Source organism: Oncorhynchus clarkii, chromosome 27, assembly GCF_045791955.1.
Source record: "Oncorhynchus clarkii lewisi isolate Uvic-CL-2024 chromosome 27, UVic_Ocla_1.0, whole genome shotgun sequence".
Lineage (NCBI taxonomy): Eukaryota > Metazoa > Chordata > Actinopteri > Salmoniformes > Salmonidae > Oncorhynchus > Oncorhynchus clarkii.
In genome coordinates this window covers 40,663,418-40,688,385 of record NC_092173.1, presented here as the reverse complement: position 1 = coordinate 40,688,385, position 24,968 = coordinate 40,663,418, and the positions used below count along the sequence as shown (strand labels likewise).

The window sequence follows — 24,968 nt, the reverse complement described above, 5'->3', positions numbered from 1 at the left end:
TGCCTCCTCTAACCACTAGGCTACCTGCCTCCTCTAACCACTAGGCTACCTGCCTCCTCTAACCATTAGGCTACCTGCCTCCTCTAACCATTAGGCTACCTGCCTCCTCTAACCACTAGGCTACCTGCCTCCTCTAACCACTAGGCTACCTGCCTCCTCTAACCATTAGGCTACCTGCCTCCTCTAACCACTAGGCTACCTGCCTCCTCTAACCATTAGGCTACCTGCCTCCTCTAACCACTAGGCTACCTGCCTCCTCTAACCACTAGGCTACCTGCCTCCTCTAACCACTAGGCTACCTGCCTCTAACCACTAGGCTACCTGCCTCCTCTAACCACTAGGCTACCTGCCTCCTCTAACCACTAGGCTACCTGCCTCCTCTAACCACTAGGCTACCTGCCTCCTCTAACCACTAGGCTACCTGCCTCTAACCACTAGGCTACCTGCCTCTAACCACTAGACTACCTGCCTCCTCTAACCACTAGGCTACCTGCCTCCTCAAACCACGAGGCTACCTGCCTCCTCTAACCACTAGGCTACCTGCCTCCTCTAACCACTAGGCTACCTGCCTCCTCTAACCATTAGGCTACCTGCCTCCTGTTGATTATACTATGTTTGTGTGTGTATGAATCTTAATGATTTATTTATTTTTGTCTCATCTGAATACAAAATAAATAAAAAAACGACTGTATTTATACTCCTTTCCGGTCTCGTCTCCTCTCTTTGTGTTTCCATGTGTTCCCATGTCTTTCCATGTGTTTCCATGATGATGGTTTGGTAACAACCTGTTCTGTGATGTAACGTTATGAACAGCAGGTATTAATTATGCTTTCTCTTTCTTCTGTCTGTCTGTCTGTCTGTCTGTCTGTCTGTCTGTCTGTCTTTGTGTGTCTTTGTGTGTCTTTGTCTGTCTGTCTGTCTGTCTGTCTGTCTGCCTGTCTGTCTGTCTGTCTGTCTGTCTGTCTGTCTGTCTGTCTGTCTGTCTGTATCCACCCCTCCCTCCTCTCCCCAGGTGTGTCGGGAGTACCAGAGAGGTAACTGTACGCGGGGGGAGAGTGACTGTCGCTTCGCCCACCCCTCAGACAGCACCATGATAGACACCAACGACAACACCGTGACCGTGTGTATGGACTACATAAAGGGTCGCTGCTCCAGGGAGAAGTGTAAATACTTCCACCCTCCAGCCCACCTGCAGGCCAAGATAAAGGCTGGCCAACACCAGGTCAACCAGGCTGCTGCCGCAGTAGCCATGGTAGGTATCCCTCTGTAACACACACCCCCCCCCCCCCCCCCCCACCCCTATCAAACCCCACCCATGTCTGAAAACCCCTCCCCCCACCCCCCCCCCCCCACCCCCCCACCCCCACCCCCCCACCCCCCCACCCCCACCCCCCCCCCCCCCCCACCCCACCCCCCCACCCCTATCAAACCCCACCCATGTATGAAAACCCCTCCCCCCGCCCCCACCCCACCACCCCCCCAGCCACCCCTATCAAACCCCACCCATGTATGAAAACCCCTCCCCCCCCCCCCCTATCAAACCCAACCCATGTCTGAAAACCCCCCCCCCCCCCCCCTATCAAACCCCACCCATGTCTGAAACCCCCCCCCCCCCCCCCCCCCCCCCCCCCCCCCCCCCCCCCCTATCAAACCCCACCCATGTCTGAAAACCCCTCCCACCCGCCCCACCCCCCCAGCCACCCCTATCAAACCCAACCCATGTCTGAAAACCCCTTCCCCCCGCCCCCTGATCCTCCCCCTTTCCTCTCTCATCCCCTCACACCATCTCGACTACCCCAGCAGACGCAGACACTAAAGGTAACGTAAACTTATTTCAGCAGCTAGCTAGCGTTAATGTCCAACGTTACAGGGATGACTTAATGCCCCTTCCCTTCCCTACCCCCTTTTTAGTTTGCTCATTCAACTGTTACGATGCTGTGTAACACGTGTTATAACTGCTGCTATAACTGAATATATTGTTAGGCTTCTTAGAGCCGCTGTAGCAAAACGGTCTCCTATTATAGCTACAGTAGGACTACTTGAATATCAATTAAAAAGCATTGGTATGTCTAACCAATAGAAACGTTTTGACGTTTTTAAAAATCCCAAGTCGTCCTGGATTCACTTTAAAGAGTTCTGTAGTTTGTTGGAACCAGAACGCGTGTAATGATGAATGCAGAAACAGTGTTTAGCTCAATCCAGTGATCGCGAATAGCAAGCAAAGCAACATTCCTGTGTGTCAGTAATTGATGTCAAGATCATAGTGTTTACAGTAACAACCCTACAGACATTCATGATGTCAAGACCATAGTGTTTACAGTAACAACCCTATAGACATTAATGATGTCAAGACCATAGTGTTTACAGTAACAACCCTACAGACATTAATGATGTCAAGACCATAGTGTTTACAGTAACAACCCTACAGACATTCATGATGTCAAGTCCATAGTGTTTACAGTAACAACCCTACAGACATTAATGATGTCAAGACCATAGTGTTTACAGTAACAACCCTACAGACATTCATGATGTCAAGACCATAGTGTTTACAGTAACAACCCTACAGACATTAATGATGTCAAGACCATAGTGTTTACAGTAACAACCCTACAACTATTAATGATGTCAAGACCAGAGTGTTTACAGTAACAACCCTACCGACATTAATGATGTCAAGTCCATAGTGTTTACAGTAACAACCCTACAGCCATTAATGATGTCAAGACCATAGTGTTTACAGTAACAACCCTACAGCCATTAATGATGTCAAGACATTAGTGTTTACAGTAACAACCCTACAGCCATTAATGATGTCAAATCCATAGTGTTTACAGTAACAACCCTACCGCCGTTAATGATGTCAAGTCCATAATGTTTACAGTAACAACCCTACAGAAATATAATAATGTCAAGACATTAGTGTTTGCAGTAACAACCCTACAGCCGTTAATGATGTCAAGACCATAGTGTTTACAGTAACAACCCTACAGCCATTAATGATGTCAAGTCCATAGTGTTTACAGTAACAACCCTACAGCCATTAATGATGTCAAGTCCATAGTGTTTACAGTAACAACCCTACAGCCATTAATGATGTCAAGTCCATAGTGTTTACAGTAACAACCCTACAGCCATTAATGATGTCAAGTCCATAGTGTTTGCAGTAACAACCCTACAGCCGTTAATGATGTCAAGACCATAGTGTTTACAGTAACAACCCTACAGACATTAATGATGTCAAGACCATAGTGTTTACAGTAACAACCCTACAGCCATTAATGATGTCAAGACCATAGTGTTTACAGTAACAACCCTACAGCCATTAATGATGTCAAGTCCATAGTGTTTACAGTAACAACCCTGCAACCATTAATGATGTCAAGTCCATAGTGTTTACAGTAACAACCCTACAGCCATTAATGATGTCAAGACATTAGTGTTTACAGTAACAACCCTACAGCCATTAATGATGTCAAGTCCATAGAGTTTACAGTAACAACCCTACAGCCATTAATGATGTCAAGTCCATAGTGTTTACAGTAACAACCCTGCAGCCATTAATGATGTCAAGTCCATAGTGTTTACAGTAACAACCCTGCAGCCATTAATGATGTCAAGTCCATAGTGTTTACAGTAACAACCCTACAGCCATTAATGATGTCAAGACATTAGTGTTTACAGTAACAACCCTACAGCCATTAATGATGTCAAGTCCATAGTGTTTACAGTAACAACCCTACAGCCATTAATGATGTCAAGTCCATAGTGTTTACAGTAACAACCCTGCAGCCATTAATGATGTCAAGTCCATAGTGTTTACAGTAACAACCCTGCAGCCATTAATGATGTCAAGTCCATAGTGTTTACAGTAACAACCCTACAGCCATTAATGATGTCAAGGCCACCTGTTGTTTGTTGTATATTGCACTCCAATGATTTGTTTTTTGTTTGTTTTTTTGTTTTGTTGTTTTTTTCTTTCTCACCAACCCAAACTACACTGCTGCCCCCATGATGCTCCTCTGCTTGCTGGTTTATGTTAATGCGCTTGAATCCCATTGGCCCGTTGCCATCACGCGCTCGCTGCCTGCTAATTAAGACTCAGACGGCTGTCCAATCACTGAAGCGACCCCTCGACGCAACCTTTGACCTGGTACTATGACCTTCCACCTTCTAGCTTGGCATGCAGCTCTGTTATGCTAGATTCAGACTAAATACATCTCAGTTACTGTTAACTAACCATTTCATTGATGGGGTGATGAATTGATTGTGGCAATACTGTTAACTAAACGTTTCCTTGGTGGGGTGATGAATTGATTCAGGATAAAATGGTACCCAGTTAATTCACCTCAGTATCCCTTTCCATTCCATCTCTACGTCAACAAGGGAAAGAGGCGGAAATTACAAAAGCTGCACAGGGCCTTAGTATTCGTATTAGAATACTGTCGACAGTCAGTTCATGCCTGATAGTCTATTCATCCATAACACGACTTGAACGTCTATCTGGAGTTCATTTAGTGAATGCAGTAGTTAAAAGCACGATTAGTGTCTATTCAGTAGTATTCAAATATAAATATTCTGCCATTTTTATGATATATTTTCTTATTATTGCCAGTTCTGCATGTGGATTTCTGGTGGATGGGTGGGCTTCTAAAAGGGAAGCTTTTCTCTGTTAACATAATTTCTGTTGTCAACCATGATCACTAGTACAATAATTACTATCATTGTTTTGTAGAGCTCCTAATATGTTAGCAATTATGTGTTATAATTGCTAGTTTATTTTCAGTGGTGGTTAAAGTACCCAATTGTCATACTTGTGTAAAAGTAAAGATACCTTAATACTTAAGTAAAGGTGAAAGTCATTCATTTAAATACTACTTGAGTAAAAGTCTAAAAGTATTTGATTTTAAATATACGTATCAAAAGTAAAGGTAAAAGTGTAAATCATTTCAAATTCCTTACATTAAGCAAACCAGACGGCACGAGTTCTCTTCTTTTTTGTATTGACGGATAGCCAGGACCACAATCCAACACTCAGACATCATTTACAAATGAAGCATTTGTGTTTAGTGAGTCTGCCAGATCAGAGGGAGTAGGGATGTCCAGGGATATTATCTTAAATAAGTGGGTGAATTGTACCGTATTCCTTTTAAAATGTAACGAGTACTTTTGGATGTCAGGGAAAAATCACTGGATTAAAAAGTATGTTATTTTCGTCAGGAATGTTGTGAAGTAAAAGTTGTAAAAAATAGGAATAGCAAAGTACGGAAACCTCAAAATACTACTTAAGTAGTACTTTAAAGTATTTTTACTTCAGTACTTTTACACCACTGTGATTTTTTGCATTATTCACACATTATTTCTGTGTAAATTGTTTGTATGTTGGTAAATACTTCTATTGTTATCACAATTCCAAGACCAGCACCACTATCTTGCTTTAGTAGGAGTAGAGGACCAGACCACTGTCTTGTTTTAGTAGGAGTAGAGGAACAGACCACTGTCTTGCTTTAGTAGGAGTAGAGGAACAGACCACTGTCTTGCTTTAGTAGGAGTAGAGGACCAGACCACTGTCTTGCTTTAGTAGGAGTAGAGGACCAGACCACTGTCTTGTTTTAGTAGGAGTAGAGGAACAGACCACTGTCTTGCTTTAGTAGGAGTAGAGGACCAGACCACTGTCTTGCTTTAGTAGGAGTAGAGGACCAGACCACTGTCTTGTTTTAGTAGGAGTAGAGGACCAGACCACTGTCTTGCTTTAGTAGGAGTAGAGGACCAGACCACTGTCTTGCTTTAGTAGGAGTAGAGGAACAGACCACTGTCTTGCTTTAGTAGGAGTAGAGGACCAGACCACTGTCTTGCTTTAGTAGGAGTAGAGGACCAGACCACTGTCTTGTTTTAGTAGGAGTAGAGGAACAGACCACTGTCTTGTTTTAGTAGGAGTAGAGGAACAGACCACTGTCTTGCTTTAGTAGGAGTAGAGGACCAGACCACTGTCTTGTTTTAGTAGGAGTAGAGGAACAGACCACTGTCTTGTTTTAGTAGGAGTAGAGGAACAGACCACTGTCTTGCTTTAGTAGGAGTAGAGGACCAGACCACTGTCTTGCTTTAGTAGGAGTAGAGGACCAGCACCACTGTCTTACTTTAGTAGGAGTAGAGGACCAGCACCACTATCTTGCTTTTGTAGGAGTAGAGGACCAGACCACTGTCTTGCTTTAGTAGGAGTAGAGGACCAGCACCACTGTCTTGCTTTAGTAGGAGTAGAGGAACAGACCACTGTCTTGCTTTAGTAGGAGTAGAGGACCAGCACCACTGTCTTGCTTTAGTAGGAGTAGAGGAACAGACCACTGTCTTGCTTTAGTAGGGGTAGAGGACCAGACCACTGTCTTGCTTTAGTAGGAGTAGAGGACCAGACCACTGTCTTACTTTAGTAGGAGTAGAGGACCAGCACCACTATCTTGCTTTAGTAGGAGTAGAGGAACAGACCACTGTCTTGCTTTAGTAGGAGTAGAGGACCAGACCACTGTCTTGCTTTAGTAGGAGTAGAGGACCAGACCACTGTCTTGTTTTAGTAGGAGTAGAGGACCAGACCACTGTCTTGCTTTAGTAGGAGTAGAGGACCAGAACCACTGTCTTGCTTTAGTAGGAGTAGAGGACCAGACCACTGTCTTGTTTTAGTAGGAGTAGAGGACCAGCACCACTATCTTGCTTTAGTAGGAGTAGAGGACCAGACTACTGACTTGCTTTAGTAGGAGTAGAGGAACAGACCACTGTCTTGTTTTAGTAGGAGTAGAGGACCAGACCACTGTCTTGCTTTAGTAGGAGTAGAGGACCAGACCACTGTCTTGCTTTAGTAGGAGTAGAGGACCAGCACCACTGTCTTACTTTAGTAGGAGTAGAGGACCAGCACCACTATCTTGCTTTTGTAGGAGTAGAGGACCAGACCACTGTCTTGCTTTAGTAGGAGTAGAGGACCAGCACCACTGTCTTGCTTTAGTAGGAGTAGACGACCAGACCACTGTCTTGCTTTAGTAGGAGTAGAGGACCAGCACCACTGTCTTGCTTTAGTAGGAGTAGAGGAACAGACCACTGTCTTGCTTTAGTAGGAGTAGAGGACCAGCACCACTGTCTTGCTTCAGTAGGAGTAGAGGACCAGACCACTGTCTTGCTTTAGTAGGAGTAGAGGACCAGACCACTGTCTTGTTTTAGTAAGAGTAGAGGACCAAACCACTGTCTTGTTTTAGTAGGAGTAGAGGAACAGACCACTGTCTTGCTTTAGTAGGAGTAGAGGACCAGACCACTGTCTTGCTTTAGTAGGAGTAGAGGACCAGACCACTGTCTTACTTTAGTAGGAGTAGAGGACCAGCACCACTATCTTGCTTTTGTAGGAGTAGAGGACCAGACCACTGTCTTGCTTTAGTAGGAGTAGAGGACCAGCACCTCTGTCTTGCTTTAGTAAGAGTAGAGGACCAGCACCACTGTCTTGCTTTAGTAGGAGTAGAGGAACAGACCACTGTCTTGCTTTAGTAGGAGTAGAGGAACAGACCACTGTCTTGTTTTAGTAGGAGTAGAGGACCAGCACCACTGTCTTACTTTAGTAGGAGTAGAGGACCAGCACCACTATCTTGCTTTTGTAGGAGTAGAGGACCAGACCACTGTCTTGCTTTAGTAGGAGTAGAGGAACAGACCACTGTCTTGCTTTAGTAGGAGTAGAGGACCAGCACCACTGTCTTGATTTAGTAGGAGTAGAGGAACAGACCACTGTCTTGCTTTAGTAGGAGTAGAGGACCAGACCACTGTCTTGCTTTAGTAGGAGTAGAGGACCAGACCACTGTCTTGCTTTAGTAGGAGTAGAGGACCAGACCACTGTCTTGCTTTAGTAGGAGTAGAGGACCAGACCACTGTCTTGTTTTAGTAGGAGTAGAGGACCAGACCACTGTCTTGCTTTAGTAGGAGTAGAGGACCAGACCACTGTCTTGCTTTAGTAGGAGTAGAGGACCAGCACCTCTGTCTAACTTTAGTAGGAGTAGAGGACCAGCACCACTGTCTTGCTTTAGTAGGAGTAGAGGACCAGACCACTGTCTTGTTTTAGTAGGAGTAGAGGAACAGACCACTGTCTTGCTTTAGTAGGAGTAGAGGACCAGCACCACTTTAGGACTAGTGTTACATACAACACTGCTTGCTTTAGAAGGACTAGTGTTACATAGAACACTGCTTGTTTTAGAAGGACTAGTGTTACATAGAACACTGCTTGTTTTAGAAGGACTTGTGTTACATAGAACACTGCTTGTTTTAGAAGGACTAGTGTTACATAGAACACTGCTTTTTTTGAAGGACTTGTGTTACATAGAACACTGCTTGTTTTAGAAGGACTAGTGTTACATAGAACACTGCTTGTTTTAGAAGGACTAGTGTTACATAGAACACTGCTTGTTTTAGAAGGACTAGTGTTACATAGAACACTGCTTGTTTTAGAAGGACTAGTGTTACATAGAACACTGCTTGTTTTAGAAGGACTAGTGTTACATAGAACACTGCTTGTTTTAGAAGGACTAGTGTTACATAGAACACTGCTTGTTTTAGAAGGACTAGTGTTACATAGAACACTGCTTGTTTTAGAAGGACTAGTGTTACATAGAACACTGCTTGTTTTAGAAGGACTAGTGTTACATAGAACACTGCTTGTTTTAGAAGGACTAGTGTTACATAGAACACTGCTTGTTTTAGAATGACTTGCTGATTTTTGGTTCAAAATGATTGCTTCATGGAGATGCCTTTCTATTCTAATGAAATGATGTATTCTCCCTGTCTTTGATTCCACAACCACCATTTTTTCATCCCCCCCCCCCCCCCCCCCACCCCCCTGCTCCTTCTATCCTTTTGTTTTGTGTTGTCCACTCCACCCCCCCCCCCCCCCCCCCCCCCCACCCCCCTGCTCCTTCTATCCTTTTGTTTTGTGTTGTCCACTCCACCCCCCCCCCCCCCCCCCCCCCCCCCCCCCCACCCCCCTGCTCCTTCTATCCTTTTGTTTTGTGTTGTCCACTCCACCCCCCCCCCCCCCCCCCCCAACCCCCCTGCTCCTTCTATCCTTTTGTTTTGTGTTGTCCACTCCATCCCCCCCCCCCCCCCCCCCCCCCCACCCCCCCCCTGCTCCTTCTATCATTTTGTTTTGTGTTGTCCACTCCACCCCCCCCCCCCCCCCCCCACCCCCCTGCTCCTTCTATCCTTTTGTTTTGTGTTGTCCACTCCACCAACCCCCCCCCCCCCCACCCCCCTGCTCCTTCTATCATTTTGTTTTGTGTTGTCCACTCCACCCCCCCCCCCCCGCCCCCCCCCCCTGCTCCTTCTATCCTTTTGTTTTGTGTTGTCCACCCCCCCCCCCCCCCCCCCCCACCCCCCTGCTCCTTCTATCATTTTGTTTTGTGTTGTCCACTCCACCCCCCCCCCCCCCCCCCCCCCCCTGCTCCTTCTATCCTTTTGTTTTGTGTTGTCCACCCCCCCCCCCCCCCCCCCCACCCCCCTGCTCCTTCTATCCTTTTGTTTTGTGTTGTCCACCCCCCCCCCCCCCCCCCCCCCACCCCCCTGCTCCTTCTATCCTTTTGTTTTGTGTTGTCCACCCCCCCCCCCCCCCCCCCCCCCCCCCCCTGCTCCTCCCATCCTTTTGTCTTGTGTTGTCCACTCCATCGGGTCCCTCTATCAGGGGCTCTCACCTGTTTTATCTCCATTACCAAAGAGACCCACACTTGAAAAAGCCAACGGTGCCAATGCCATGTTCAACGCCGCCAACATGTTCCAGTACCAACAGGCCCTGGCCAACATGCAGTTTCAGCAGCAGTTTATCCCATCAGGTAGGCCTTGACTTCTCACCTTTCACCTCTCATCTCGCCGCGACCCCTGAAGTCAAGTCTGATACGGCTGACCTCCATTCACAAACACAAATCCTTACCCATAAAACCTTTGGTTTCAGGCTCCTTACCCATAAAACCTTTGGTTTCAGGCTCCTTACCCATAAATGCCAAGAGAGTGCAAAGCTGTCATCAAGACAAATAGTGGCTACTTTGAAGAATCTAAAATCTAAAATATATTTTGATTTGTTTAGCACTTTTTTGGTTTCTACATGTTTCCATATGTGTTTTTTTTTCATAGCTGTGATGTTTTTACTATTATTCTACAATGTTAAAATAGTACACATTTAAAAAAAAACATTGAATGAGTAGGTGTGTCCAAACTTTTGACTGGTTCTGATTGGACTTTCATGTTGCAGTGTCCCTGGTGAAACACTAACACAAACAAACACACATATACACCAGAACACTGACACCACCCTGGTCCGACCCATATAAATCAGAACACTGGCACCACCCTGGTCCGACCCACATACACCAGAACACTGGCACCATCCTGGTCTGACCCACATACACCAGAACACTGACACCACCCTGGTCCGACCCATATAAACCAGAACACTGGCACCACCCTGGTCTGACCCACATACACCAGAACACTGACACCACCCTGGCCCGACCCACATACACCAGAACACTGACACCACCCTGGTCCGATCCATATACACCAGAACACTGGCACCACCCTGGTCTGACCCACATACACCAGAACACTGACACCACCCTGGCCCGACCCACATACACCAGAACACTGGCACCACCCTGGCCCGACCCACATACACCAGAACACTGACACCACCCTGGTCCGACCCACATACACCAGAACACTGACACCACCCTGGTCCAATCCATATACACCAGAACACTGGCACCACCCTGGTCCGACCCACATACACCAGAAAACTGGCACCACCCTGACCCGACCCACATACACCAGAACACTGACACCACCCTGGTCCGACCCACATACACCAGAACACTGACACCACCCTGGTCCGATCCATATACACCAGAACACTAGCACCACCCTGGTCCGACCCACATACACCAGAAAACTGGCACCACCCTGACCCGACCCACATACACCAGAACACGGACACCACCCTGGTCCGACCCACATACACCAGAACACTGACACCACCCTGGTCCGATCCATATACACCAGAAAACTGGCACCACCCTGACCCGACCCACATACACCAGAACACTGACACCACCCTTGCCCGACCCACATACACCAGAACACTGGCACCACCCTGGTCCGACCCACATACACCAGAACACTGACACCACCCTGGTCCGACCCACATACACCAGAACACTGACACCACTCTGGTCCGATCCATATACACCAGAACACTGGCACCACCCTGGTCCGACCCACATACACCAGAAAACTGGCACCACCCTGACCCGACCCACATACACCAGAACACGGACACCACCCTGGTGAGACAAACATACACCAGAACATTGACACCACCCTGACCCGACCCACATACACCAGAACACGGACACCACCCTGGTCCGACCCACATACACCAGAACACTGACACCACCCTGGTCCGACCCACATACACCAGAACACTGACACCACCCTGGTCCGACCCACATACACCAGAACACTGACACCACCCTGGTCCGACCCACATACACCAGAAAACTGGCACCACCCTGACCCGACCCACATACACCAGAACACGGACACCACCCTGGTCCGACCCACATACACCAGAACACTGGCACCACCCTGGTCCGACCCACATACACCAGAAAACTGGCACCACCCTGACCCGACCCACATACACCAGAACACGGACACCACCCTGGTGAGACAAACATACACCAGAACATTGACACCTGGTCCGATCCACTTACACCAGTCTGACAACACTGGCACCACCCTAAGATGACAGCAAAGTCATCTTAAACTCTGTCTCACAGTCCTCTCACAGTCCTGGTATGTTAAAATAGCCGGCATGGATTGGGTCCAGTGAGTGTTACTGCTGGTTAAAAGTGGGATGGTGTAGGGGCCCAGTGTTTTAGAAATAACCAGGTCGATTTCTGTTCTCAGTCCATCCCTGCTGTCAAGCCACAGTGGTCCAAGTCCACACTGAGAGAAATGGATGAAGCTCGCCCATAACCCCTCTAGGCCAACCTTTACATGGGAGGAGTATTACAAGAGAGACAGTTTCCAGGCATGTCATTGATCTTGGAGAAAGTTATTGGCTGATGTGACTAGTCATTCACCTTTTTCCCTTTTTAAGACGTACTTTTCCCCTGGATGCCTGGTGCTAAAACGTAGGTCAATAGTGTTTATAAGCAACATTATCATAGCTACTGAAACACACATCAAACACACGACATCTGTCTGTGTGCTTTACGGTCTAGCTCTCTGTGTGTTTGTGTGCATTTAGTACCGACCATGATTCTATCTGTAAAGAGTGACCATTGTTAACAGTAATGATTATCATTCATGAATGATTAATGCCAGTAGAGGGGCTCCAGAGTGGTGCAGCGGTCTAAGACACTGTATCTCAGTGCAAGATGTGTCACTCCGCCCGTAGTGCGGCGCACAATTGGTCCAGCGTCGTCCGGGTTTGGCCGGGGTAGGGCCATCATTGTAAATAAGAATGTGTTCTTAACTGGCTTGCCTAGTTAAATAAAGGTGAAATATATATATATTTTTTTAAAGATGCAAGTTAAATAAGTCTTTCTTCACTGTGTGGTAGTTGATGTATCACCTGTGTGATGCGTTTTAATGTACTGTATACTCTGTAACCATAACAACACTCCCTACCTCTGTGGACACTGTCTTGTAATGGGTTGTGTTGATTTCTTCTCTCCATCTCCTTTTCCAATCCACTTCCTGTTGCAATGCATGATGGGCAGGCTCGATTTTGTGCATGACACCTGCAACAAGTGTTGGTAGGTGCCAGCTTTCCTTCCTGATTACCCTTCAGCCATTTCAGTCCCTCACATTCCATCTCATGCCATCAGGGCGGCCATTTTCCACTCTGAGACCAAGGGGGCCTCTCAGAAGTCCAAAGTAGCTTCATATCCTCGTCTCCTTCCCTTCATAAAGAGATAGATAAATGATAGATAGATAGATAGGTTTTATTTACACATACAAATACTTACTTACAAGCCCTTATTAATTAACAAACAATGCTGTTTTAAGAAAATAGAGATAAGAAAATATTTACTAAATAAACTTAAGCAATTAATACAAATAAATCAGAAGTAAAACCATAAAATAACAATTTTGAGGCTATATACAGGGGGTACCAGTACTGAGTCAATGTGGTTAGTCGAGTTAATTTGTACATGTAGGCAGGAGTAAAGTGACTATGCATGGATACATAACAGCAAGTAGCAGCAGTGTAAAATCAAATGGGGGGGGGAATAGACTAGAGTGACTGGAGTCTTCGACAATATTTGGGGCCTTCCTCTGACACCGCCTAGTATATTGGTCCTGGATTGGAGCAAGCTGGGCCGTATGCATTACCCTCTGTAAGCGTGTTTGGACCATGATAGTTTGTTGGTGATGTGAACATCAAGGAACTTGAAACTCTCGACCCGCTCCACTATAGCCCCGTCGATGTGAATGGCAGCATGTTCAGCCCTCCTTTTTCTGTGGTCCACGGTCATCTCCTTTGTCTTGCTCATGTTGAGGGAGAGGTTGTTGTCCTGGCACCACACTGCCAGGTCTCTGACCTTCTCCCTATAGGTTGGTGATGGTGTTAGAGTCATGCAGGGCCACACAGTCGTGGGTGAACGAGGAGTACAGGAGGGGACGAAGCACGTACCCCTGAGGGGCCCCTGTGTTGATGATCAGCATGGCAGATGTGTTGTTGACTACCCTTACCATTGCAGTGCAGCTTTCATAAGATAATAAAACCATGAAAAACGAAACACGTTAATACAAATATTGTTATATTATCTTCCCTGTCTTGTGTCCGCAATGAAGACAATACAGTATGAAGGAAGCAATACAGTACGAAGGAAGCAATACAGTATGAAGGAAGCAATACAGTATGAAGGAAGCAATACAGTATGAAGGAAGCAATACAGTACGAAGGAAGCAATACAGTATGAAGGAAGCAATACAGTATGAAGGAAGCAATACAGTATGAAGGAAGCAATACAGTACGAAGGAAGCAATACGGTACGAAGGAAGCAATACGGTACGAAGGAAGCAATACAGTATGAAGGAAGCAATACAGTACGAAGGAAGCAATACGGTACGAAGGAAGCAATACGGTACGAAGGAAGCAATACGGTACGAAGGAAGCAATACGGTACGAAGGAAGCAATACGGTACGAAGGAAGCAATACGGTACGAAGGAAGCAATACGGTACGAAGGAATCAATACGGTACGAAGGAAGCAATACGGTACGAAGGAAGCAATACGGTACGAAGGAAGCAATACGGTACGAAGGAATCAATACGGTACGAAGGAAGCAATACGGTACGAAGGAAGCAATACGGTACGAAGGAAGCAGTACATTACGAAGGATTTAGTTGTCACTTGGCCAGGTGTTGCCTGATGATGGAAAAGAGACAGGGACGTTGTTTTGGTGAGATGTGGCACAAAGTCTTGAAGCACTCTTTCAACTGCTGTCAATAAATATACAGCAGGGATTCTTGACCGTCGAGACAATCCTTGTCTGTCAGGGAGAAAAATTATTTTCATAGTTAGAAATTGTATTTTGTTGCATTATTTGTGTTTAAAAATGTTAATTCAGAGGAATTTTTAACCGGGAAATGATTTGTAATAGAATGACATCTAATTAACATTTAGATTCACAGCTTGGAGAGAAAAAATACAGAGCATTTAATTTTGTATTTCATACCCTGACAGAGTGGGACTGGACTGGATTGGGACAGACTGTGGGTTGCAGACAGGGTTAGTTGTAGTATTACTTTATTATTGGTGATGATGGTGGTGCTGGTGGTTCGGTTAGTTATAAGATGTGTATTGTTATCGAAATATGAATGAAGTATGAAACATTTTGAAGTACATGTTGACCCCCAGCATCATAACATGTTATGACACGGTCATAACCATGTCCTAATATGTCATAACAGCTGACATAACTTTTCATAACCTGTTATAGTATGGTCATAACCTGTTGTGACATTTATTGTGTTATTTTATGGCTAGTTTTGACACCTACATAAGTGTGTAAAAACACACAAAACCTACCACACAAGGCCAAACATTCCATTACACCGTAGCCTACGTGTCAACAGTATGTTTATGTTATATAACATTTTCTGATATTGACTTTATTCAATTATCATTGTAATTGTGCACACGTTGATGTCAGACATGTACCTACCCCAAAGCTCTGTTGCTGATGACTGGGATGAATGCAGGAGCAGATTTCAGGAGCAGGACAAGACACTTTCTTTGTGACTGATGACTGATATAAGGGCATGTACGTGATAGGACTATCTGGCTTATATGATTATGATGTCATAATGCTTCTTGACAGTGTCATGAAGTGTATTTTCTTAGTCCAAGTAAAGTGACACAGGATGGTCATAATGCTTCATAAAGTGTATTTTCTCAGTCCAAGTAAAGTGACACAGGATGGTCATTATGCTTCATAAAGTGTATTTTCTTAGTCCAAGTAAAGTGACACAGGATGGTCATAATGCTTCATAAAGTGTATTTTCTCAGTCCAAGTAAAGTGACACAGGATGGTCATTATGCTTCATAAAGTGTATTTTCTCAGTCCAAGTAAAGTGACACAGGATGGTCATTATGCTTCATAAAGTGTATTTTCTCAGTCCAAGTAAAGTGACACAGGATGGTCATTATGCTTCATAGAGTGTATTTTCTTAGTCCAAGTAAAGTGACACAGGATGGTCATTATGCTTCATAAAGTGTATTTTCTTAGTCCAAGTAAAGTGACACATGATGGTCATTATGCTTCATAAAGTGTATTTTCTTAGTCCAAGTAAAGTGACACAGGATGGTCATAATGCTTCATAAAGTGTATTTTCTCAGTCCAAGTAAAGTGACACAGGATGGTCATTATGCTTCATAAAGTGTATTTTCTTAGTCCAAGTAAAGTGACACATGATGGTCATAATGCTTCATGAAGTGTATTTTCTCAGTCCAAGTAAAGTGACACAGGATGGTCAGAATGCTTTATAGAGTGTATTTTCTTAGTCCAAGTAAAGTGACACAGGATGGTCAGAATGCTTCAGTGTATTTTCTACAAATTATCGCATTTAAAAAAAATAACTGTACAGAATTCATTAAAACAACAACAACAACAAAGGACTTAATGAAACTAACTTTCAAAGGAAAGGAGACTTTTTTTGGCAGGGAAAATAATAATTTGAATAAATGACTCTTATGTCGCTGTCACAACCAACCATAAAATAATTATATATATGTCACAACAGGTATGAATATATGGAACATGACGGTGTTATGACCCTATTATGACAGGTTATGTCATGTTATGTCAGCTGTTATGACACATTATGACATGGTTATGACAATGTGAGTGTCAAGTAAAAGTGTTACCGTTGTTTCCCCTGTTTCCCTGTGTGTCACCCCTATTGAATGTCACCGCTCTCGCTATGCATGATGTCACGTTGCTGATGTTTGTCTGTCATATGATGTGCCACATACAGTGCCTTCAGAATGTATTCATACCCCATGTTGTGTTGGATTTCCCCCAAACATAACGCTTTGTATTCAGGACAAAAAGTTATTTTCCTAGACACATTTGTTGCAGTATTTAAGTGCCTTGTTGCCAACGGGATGCAAGTTTTGGAATAGTTTTATTCTGTACAGGATTCCTTCTTTTCACTCTGTCATTTAGGTTAGTATTGTGGAGTAACTACAATGTTGTTGATTCCTCTTATCACAATCATTAAACTCCGTAACTGTTTTAAAGTCACCATTGGTCTCATGGTGAAATCTCTGAGCAATTTCCTTCCTCTCCGGCAACTGAGTTAGGAAGGACACCAAAGTCTAACTAATAACTTAACCATTCTCAAAGCGATATTCTGCATCTGCTTTTTTTTATTTGTATACATCAACCAATCGGTGCGCTACTTTGCGAGGAATTGAAAAACCTCCCTGGTTATTGTGGTTGAATCTGTACATGAAGTTCACTGCTCAACTGAGGGACCTTACAGATAATTGTGTGTGTGGGGTACAGAGACGGAGTAGCTATTAAAAAATGATGTTAACCACTATTATTGAACACGGAACGAATCCATGCAACTTATAATGCTCCCGAGTGGTGCAGCGGTCTAAGGCACCGCATCTCAGTGCTAGCGAGGCATCACTATAGGACCTGATTTGAATCCCGGCTGTATCACATCCGGCTGTGATTGGGAGTCCCATAGGGCAGCGCACAATTAGCCCAGCATCGTCGGGGTTTGGCCGGAGTAGGCCATCATTGTAAATCAGAATTAGTTATTAACTGACTTGCCTGGATAAATAAAGGTTCAATTCAAATCAAAAATGTATTTGTTAAGCACATTTTAATTCCTGAATGTATTTAGGATTGCCATAACAAAGGGGTTGAATACTTATTGACTCAAGACATTTGAGCGTTTAATTTTTTTTATTCATTTCTATAAATAACTACAGGCTAAATTCCACTTTTACATTATAGGGTATAGGGTGTGTAGATCAGTGACACAAATTCTCAATTGAATTCATTTTAAATTCAGGCTGTAACACAACAAAACAAGTGAAGGGGTATGAATACTTTCTGAAGGCACTGTAGCTTGTGGCTGTAATAACCCACTCTGATCTACTCATTGTCCTGACCCTCATCCCAAACCTCAGTTACCCTGTCAGCTAACACCTTATCTAAAGGTCAGCTTAGAATATTGTATCAATGGCACTAGATCCTATTTATAGATAGTAGGAAAATTCACAAACAAATGGTTTTCTAATGGACAACATCAACACGATAGGTCTATAAGTGGTTAGAGGAAGAGCTGTAAATAAATACTTACCCAGTAACCTTTATAATAGAACAACACCTCGGCCTGCTCTAGTTCATTTGTCTGTGTGATCTTTCTCTCCCTAAAGTACCCATGATGCACGGTGCTACGCCCGCCACTGTGTCTGCAGCCAACTCCTCTGCCACAAGTGTTCCCTTTGCAACCGCAACAGCCAATCAGGTTTGCCCCTCTTCCGCTTCCTCTCTCTCTGTCCACTTCTTGTGATGGAAGTACGTCACTTCCGGGTGATGTTTTGAGAGTACTGTGCCATAGGCTGTATCCTCCATCTTGTTGGTACTTATGACCACTCTATTGAATTGCAATGAATGGTCATCAGAAGAGGAGGATGGATGCCAAGGTAACGGATTACTAACTTCTAAACACACTTAGAACACTCAGTGTTGTTTTATTCGTAACGCATATTGTTTTGCGTTCGTTTAAAATATGATTGATAGTGAATTTGGCACCGTCTGTAAGTGATGCAAGAAAAACGAAAATAGCCCATTGAGAGTTGTGTTGTAAAAGCGACATTTACAGTAAGGGTTGTTTTCTGTCTTCTCTCGTGTTCTTCCCCAGATTCCAATAATATCTACAGATCATCTTACGAGTCACAAGTATGTGACTCAGATGTAGAAGTCTCTACCAGAACAGTAAGACTCATTTTCATACCAATGTAGGGTCTTAACTTGACCCCTTTCTCACGGCAGAAAAATGTTCTCGCAGCAACAGAACATTTTTATTATTGTGTGGATTATAATTAATGACATTTTTTTTGTAAGGGGGTTGATACATTTTTTTGTAAGGGGGTTGATAAAAAAAAAATTGTAAGGGGGTTGATAAAAAAAAAATTGTAAGGGGGTTGATAAAAAAAAATTGTAAGGGGGTTGATACATTTTTTTTGTAAGGGGGTTGATAAAAAAAAATTGTAAGGGGGTTGATACATTTTTTTGAAATTGCACATTTTAGAAGCCTTTTTTTAAACTTGAACATACTACACGTTTGCATTTTCTGCTGTGCAGGTGGTCACATTTAGATCCTACATCTGTATGTCATTATGTCTATGCAATCTCTTTTGATTTGTTCTTCTATTCTTCTCTAATTGATTATTTTATTTTCTATTCTGTTCTATTGTTTTCTCCTGCAGAGGAAACTGGAGTGTGCTGGTGTTCCATCCGTCCCAGACAACAGTTCACCCTTCATGCCTGTAACAACAGAACTAGAATCTTTAGAATAGATTCTATTTCTATGCCTGTAACCACAGAACTAGAATCTTTAGAATAGATTCTATTTCTATGCCTGTAACCACAGAACTAGAATCTTTAGAATAGATTCTATTTCTATGCCTGTAACATCCAGAACACCAGGAGACTCCAACCACCTGTAAACTGTAGTGGTTCTGACATGCATGCTACTCAAAGAGATCTGGTTTGTCATAAGGTGGTGAACATGTGTATTCTGCACACACCATAACGGACAACAGCACCACCTACACAGAGAGGAACTGTGTCATCTACAGAACATTACAGCCTTTATATCTGTGGAGGCGTCATCCATTAAAACACCGGACACACTTTGAATGTCAACACGAGGAGATAGTCACGCCCACTAGTTTGGTATGTCAGCAGACCAAGACTCTCTTTTATGTTATTTTCAGTTTGATTTTCTTTAATTTATATTATTTTTTCATGGTTTACACATAACAAAGTTGCACCTTGTATTTTAAACAAGAAGTGGAAATGACGAGGAATTGTAACTAATTGCCATATTAGACTGAAAGATTTGTGTACGGCTTGTTTGTAGATGATTTGGTTCTTTACAAGACCAACTCGGTTGAAATGGGTTAGTGGGCTTGGTGCCATAAGGACAGCTGAATGTTGTGGGTTTAGTACACCTTTGTGTTTTAAAACCCATCCCAGCTTTACTAGATATGTTGCAAGCTCCACTTAAAGTGCCATAGACTATGTACGTATATATCCCAAAAACATTGAGTGTTATGAGGTCATTATAGCCGTGTTACAGTGTTATCCTGGGGAACGCCTTCAAAGTCTCTGATGTCTCTAGTGTCCTTGTTCCGTGAATGTTTGTCTACAGTTTGATGTCATTAACAGATGAACCATTCATGGTCTTTGCCTCTTGGGTACGCAGTTACCCACCTTAGGTTGTTTGGGTTACCTCTGGTCTTCTGTTGGTTTTCTTTTCATTTGCCTTGACCTTAGATTCCACGGTGTGAGTCAGACAGAGAAGGGGTATTGGTTCTGTTAAGACCCAGTCCTCTCTGGGTATAAAGTATAATGACTAGTTGGTTCTGTTAGGACCTGGTCCTCTCTGTCTCTGGGTATAAAGTCTATAGACTCTAGTTGGTTCTGTTAGGACCTGGTCCTCTCTGTCTCTGGGTATAAAGTCTATAGACTCTAGTTGGTTCTGTTAGGACCTGGTCCTCTCTGTCTCTGGGTATAAAGTCTATAGACTCTAGTTGGTTCTGTTAGGACCTGGTTCTCTCTGTCTCTGGGTATAAAGGCTATAGACTCTAGTTGGTTCTGTTAGGACCTGGTCCTCTCTGTCTCTGGGTATAAAGTCTATAGACTCTAGTTGGTTCTGTTAGGACCCAGTCCTCTCTGGGTATAAAGTCTATAGACTCTAGTTGGTTCTGTTAGGACCTGGTCCTCTCTGTCTCTGGGTATAAAGTCTATAGACTCTAGTTGGTTCTGTTAGGACCTGATTCTCTCTGTCTCTGGGTATAAAGGCTATAGACTCTAGTTGGTTCTGTTAGGACTTGGTCTCCTCTGTCTCTGGGAATAAAATCTATAGACTCTAGTTGGTTCTGTTAGGACCTGGTCCTCTCTGTCTCTGGGTATAAAGTCTATAGACTCTAGTTGGTTCTGTTAGGACCTGATTCTCTCTGTCTCTGGGTATAAAGGCTATAGACTCTAGTTGGTTCTGTTAGGACCTGGTCCTCTTTGTCTCTGAGTATAAAGTCTATAGACTCTAGTTGGTTCTGTTAGGATCTGGTCCTCTCTGGGAATAAAGTCTATAGACTCTAGTTGGTTCTGTTAGGACCTGGTCCTCTTTGTCTCTGAGTATAAAGTCTATAGACTCTAGTTGGTTCTGTTAGGACCTGGTCCTCTCTGGGTATAAAGTCTATAGACTCTAGTTGGTTCTGTTAGGACCTGGTCCTCTCTGGGTATAAAGTCTATAGACTCTAGTTGGTTCTGTTAGGACCTGGTCCTCTCTGAGTATAAAGTCTATCGACTCTAGTAGGTTCTGTTAGGACCTGGTCCTCTCTGGGTATAAAGTCTATAGTCTCTAGTTGGTTCTGTTAGGACCTGGTCCTCTCTGTTTCTGGGTATAATGTCTATAGACTCTAGTTGGTTCTGTTAGGACCTGATTCTCTCTGTCTCTGGGTATAAAGGCTATAGACTCTAGTTGGTTCTGTTAGGACTTGGTCTCCTCTGTCTCTGGGAATAAAATCTATAGACTCTAGTTGGTTCTGTTAGGACCTGGTTCTCTCTGTCTCTGGGTATAAAGGCTATAGACTCTAGTTGGTTCTGTTAGGACCTGGTCCTCTCTGTCTCTGGGTATAAAGTCTATAGACTCTAGTTGGTTCTGTTAGGACCCAGTCCTCTCTGGGTATAAAGTCTATAGACTCTAGTTGGTTCTGTTAGGACCTGGTCCTCTCTGTCTCTGGGTATAAAGTCTATAGACTCTAGTTGGTTCTGTTAGGACCTGATTCTCTCTGTCTCTGGGTATAAAGGCTATAGACTCTAGTTGGTTCTGTTAGGACTTGGTCTCCTCTGTCTCTGGGAATAAAATCTATAGACTCTAGTTGGTTCTGTTAGGACCTGGTCCTCTCTGTCTCTGGGTATAAAGTCTATAGACTCTAGTTGGTTCTGTTAGGACCTGGTTCTCTCTGTCTCTGGGTATAAAGGCTATAGACTCTAGTTGGTTCTGTTAGGACCTGGTCCTCTTTGTCTCTGAGTATAAAGTCTATAGACTCTAGTTGGTTCTGTTAGGATCTGGTCCTCTCTGGGAATAAAGTCTATAGACTCTAGTTGGTTCTGTTAGGACCTGGTCCTCTTTGTCTCTGAGTATAAAGTCTATAGACTCTAGTTGGTTCTGTTAGGACCTGGTCCTCTCTGGGTATAAAGTCTATAGACTCTAGTTGGTTCTGTTAGGACCTGGTCCTCTCTGGGTATAAAGTCTATAGACTCTAGTTGGTTCTGTTAGGACCTGGTCCTCTCTGAGTATAAAGTCTATCGACTCTAGTAGGTTCTGTTAGGACCTGGTCCTCTCTGGGTATAAAGTCTATAGTCTCTAGTTGGTTCTGTTAGGACCTGGTCCTCTCTGTTTCTGGGTATAATGTCTATAGACTCTAGTTGGTTCTGTTAGGACCTGGTCCTCTCTGTCTAAGGGTAAAACGTCTATAGACTCTAGTTGGTTCTGTTAGCACCCAGTCCTCTCTGTCTCTGGGTATAAAGTCTATAGACTCTAGTTGGTTATGTTAGGACCTGGTCCTCTCTGTCTCTGGGTATAAAGTCTATAGACTCTAGTTGGTTCTGTTAGGACCCAGTCCCCTCTGTCTCTGGGTATAAAGTCTATAGACTAGTTGGTTCTGGTAGGACCCAGTCCTCTCTGTCTCTGGGTATAAAGTCTATAGACTCTAGTTGGTTCTGTTAGGACCCAGTCCTCTCTGAGTATAAAGTATATAGACTCTAGTTGGTTCTGTTAGGACCCAGTCCTCTCTGGGTATAAAGTCTATAGACTCTAGTTGGTTCTGTTAGGACCCAGTCCTCTCTGAGTATAAAGTCTATAGACTCTAGTTGGTTCTGTTAGGACCTGGTCCTCTCTGGGTATGAAGTCTATATTCTCTAGTTGGTTCTGTTAGGACCTTGTCCTCTCTGTCTCTGGGTATAAAGTCTATAGACTCTAGTTGGTTCTGTTAAGACTTTGTCCTCTCTGTCTCTGGGTATAAAGTCTATAGACTCTAGTTGGTTCTGTTAGGACCTGGTCCTCTCTGTCTCTGAGTATAAAGTCTATAGACTCTAGTTGGTTCTGTTAGGCCCCAGTCCTCTTTGTCTCTGGGTATAAAGTCTATAGACTCTAGTTGGTTCTGTTAGGACCTGATCCTCTCTGTCTCTGGGTATAAAGTCTATAGACTCTAGTTGGTTTTGTTAGGACCCAGTCCTCTCTGTCTCTGGGTAAAAAGTCTATAGACTCTAGTTGGTTCTGTTAGGACCTGGTCCTCTCTGTCTCTGGGTATAAAGGCTATAGACTCTAGTTGGTTCTGTTAGGACCTGGTCCTCTCTGTCTCTGGGTATAAAGGCTATAGACTCTAGTTGGTTCTGTTAGGACCCAGTCCTCTCTGGGTATAAAGTCTATAGACTCTAGTTGTATCTGTTAGGACCTGGTCCTCTCTGTCTCTGGGTATAAAGTCTATAGACTCTAGTTGGTTTTGTTAGGACCCAGTCCTCTCTGTCTCTGGGTATAAAGTCTATAGACTCTAGTTGGTTCTGTTAGGACCTGGTCCTCTCTGTCTCTGGGTATAAAGTCTATTGACTCTAGTTGGTTCTGTTAGGACCTGGTCCTCTCTGTCTCTGAGTATAAAGGCTATAGACTCTAGTTGGTTCTGTTAGGACCTGGTCCTCTCTGTCTCTGGGTATAAAGGCTATAGACTCTAGTTGGTTCTGTTAGGACCTGGTCCTCTCTGTCTCTGAGTATAAAGTCTATAGACTCTAGTTGGTTCTGTTAGGACCTGGTCCTCTCTGTCTCTGGGTATAAAGGCTATAGACTCTAGTTGGTTCTATTAGGACCTGGTCCTCTCTGTCTCTGGGTTTAAAGGCTATAGACTCTAGTTGGTTCTGTCAGGACCTGGTCCTCTCTGTCTCTGGGTATAAAGTCTATAGACTCTAGTTGGTTCTGTTAGGACCTGATCTTCTCTGTCTCTGGGTATAAAGGCTATAGACTCTAGTTGGTTCTGTTAGGACCTGGTCCTCTCTGTCTCTGGGTATAAAGTCTATAGACTCTAGTTGGTTCTGTTAGGACCTGGTCCTCTCTGTCTCTGGGTATAAAGGCTATAGACTCTAGTTGGTTCTGTTAGGACCTGGTCCTCTCTGTCTCTGAGTATAACGTTTATAGACTCTAGTTGGTTCTGTTAGGACCTGGTCCTCTCTGTCTCTGGGTATAAAGGCTATAGACTCTAGTTGGTTCTGTTAGGACCTGGTCCTCTCTGTCTCTGAGTATAACGTTTATAGACTCTAGTTGGTTCTGTTAGGACCTGGTCCTCTCTGTCTCTGAGTATAACGTTTATAGACTCTAGTTGGTTCTGTTAGGACCTGGTCCTCTCTGTCTCTGGGTATAAAGTCTATAGACTCTAGTTGGTTCTGTTAGGACCTGGTCCTCTCTGTCTCTGAGTATAAAGGCTATAGACTCTAGTTGGTTCTGTTAGGACCTGGTCCTCTCTGTCTCTGGGTATAAAGTCTATAGACTCTAGTTGGTTATGTTAGGACCTGGTCCTCTCTGTCTCTGGGTATAAAGGCTATAGACTCTAGTTGGTTCTGTTAGGACCTGGTCCTCTCTGTCTCTGAGTATAACGTTTATAGACTCTAGTTGGTTCTGTTAGGACCTGGTCCTCTCTGTCTCTGGGTATAAAGGCTATAGACTCTAGTTGGTTCTGTTAGGACCTGGTCCTCTCTGTTTCTGAGTATAACGTTTATAGACTGTAAAGGCTTAATAAATGGGGCTTTGGCCCTGGACCCAATATTATGCCAAAAGTCTCACTTGTGACGAAGAAGGGGTGGAGACTGTTAAAAAGGAAGGATAGAATGAAGAACTACTGAAAGTTGCGTGATAAACCAAACCGCTGAGTGGAGTGAGGAGCACTTCCCAAGAGTTACAGGGTGGCTTATGGTTGAGTTGTTCTAACATGGTGTGGTTTTCATTTTATTATAATTCATTTAATGATTTTTTAAAATTGTATGTTTTATTAAGTGCAGTTTATATGGTCTATGATATGTGAGAGAACTTGTGAAGACACATTATGTGTATTTTAATGTGTGATAGTATGGATGCTTTTGGATAGATAC

At 43.9% G+C, this 24,968-nt stretch overlaps 1 protein-coding gene across 9 annotated transcripts in view; it reads left to right on the top strand.

Moving 5' to 3' along the window:
- The window catches only part of LOC139385588 (muscleblind-like protein 1), a 150,688-nt gene extending 130,080 nt beyond the window's left edge, over positions 1-20,608 (top strand). For 2 of the 9 annotated variants that reach the window (XM_071130780.1, XM_071130775.1), the window contains 7 exons: positions 1,013-1,252; positions 4,100-4,153; positions 9,728-9,842; positions 14,765-14,809; positions 17,978-18,069; positions 18,466-18,539; positions 19,034-20,608. In XM_071130780.1, coding sequence (XP_070986881.1) covers positions 1,013-1,252; positions 4,100-4,153; positions 9,728-9,842; positions 14,765-14,809; positions 17,978-18,069; positions 18,466-18,522 — 603 coding nt within the window. In that variant the 3' untranslated portion in view covers positions 18,523-18,539; positions 19,034-20,608. Of the gene's footprint in view, positions 1-1,012; positions 1,253-4,099; positions 4,154-9,694; positions 9,843-14,764; positions 14,810-17,977; positions 18,070-18,465; positions 18,540-19,033 lie in introns of all 9 variants that reach the window. The other 7 variants (XM_071130782.1, XM_071130776.1, XM_071130783.1 and 4 more) reach the window with 5 other exon arrangements.
- Positions 20,609-24,968: the final 4,360 nt, after the last annotated feature.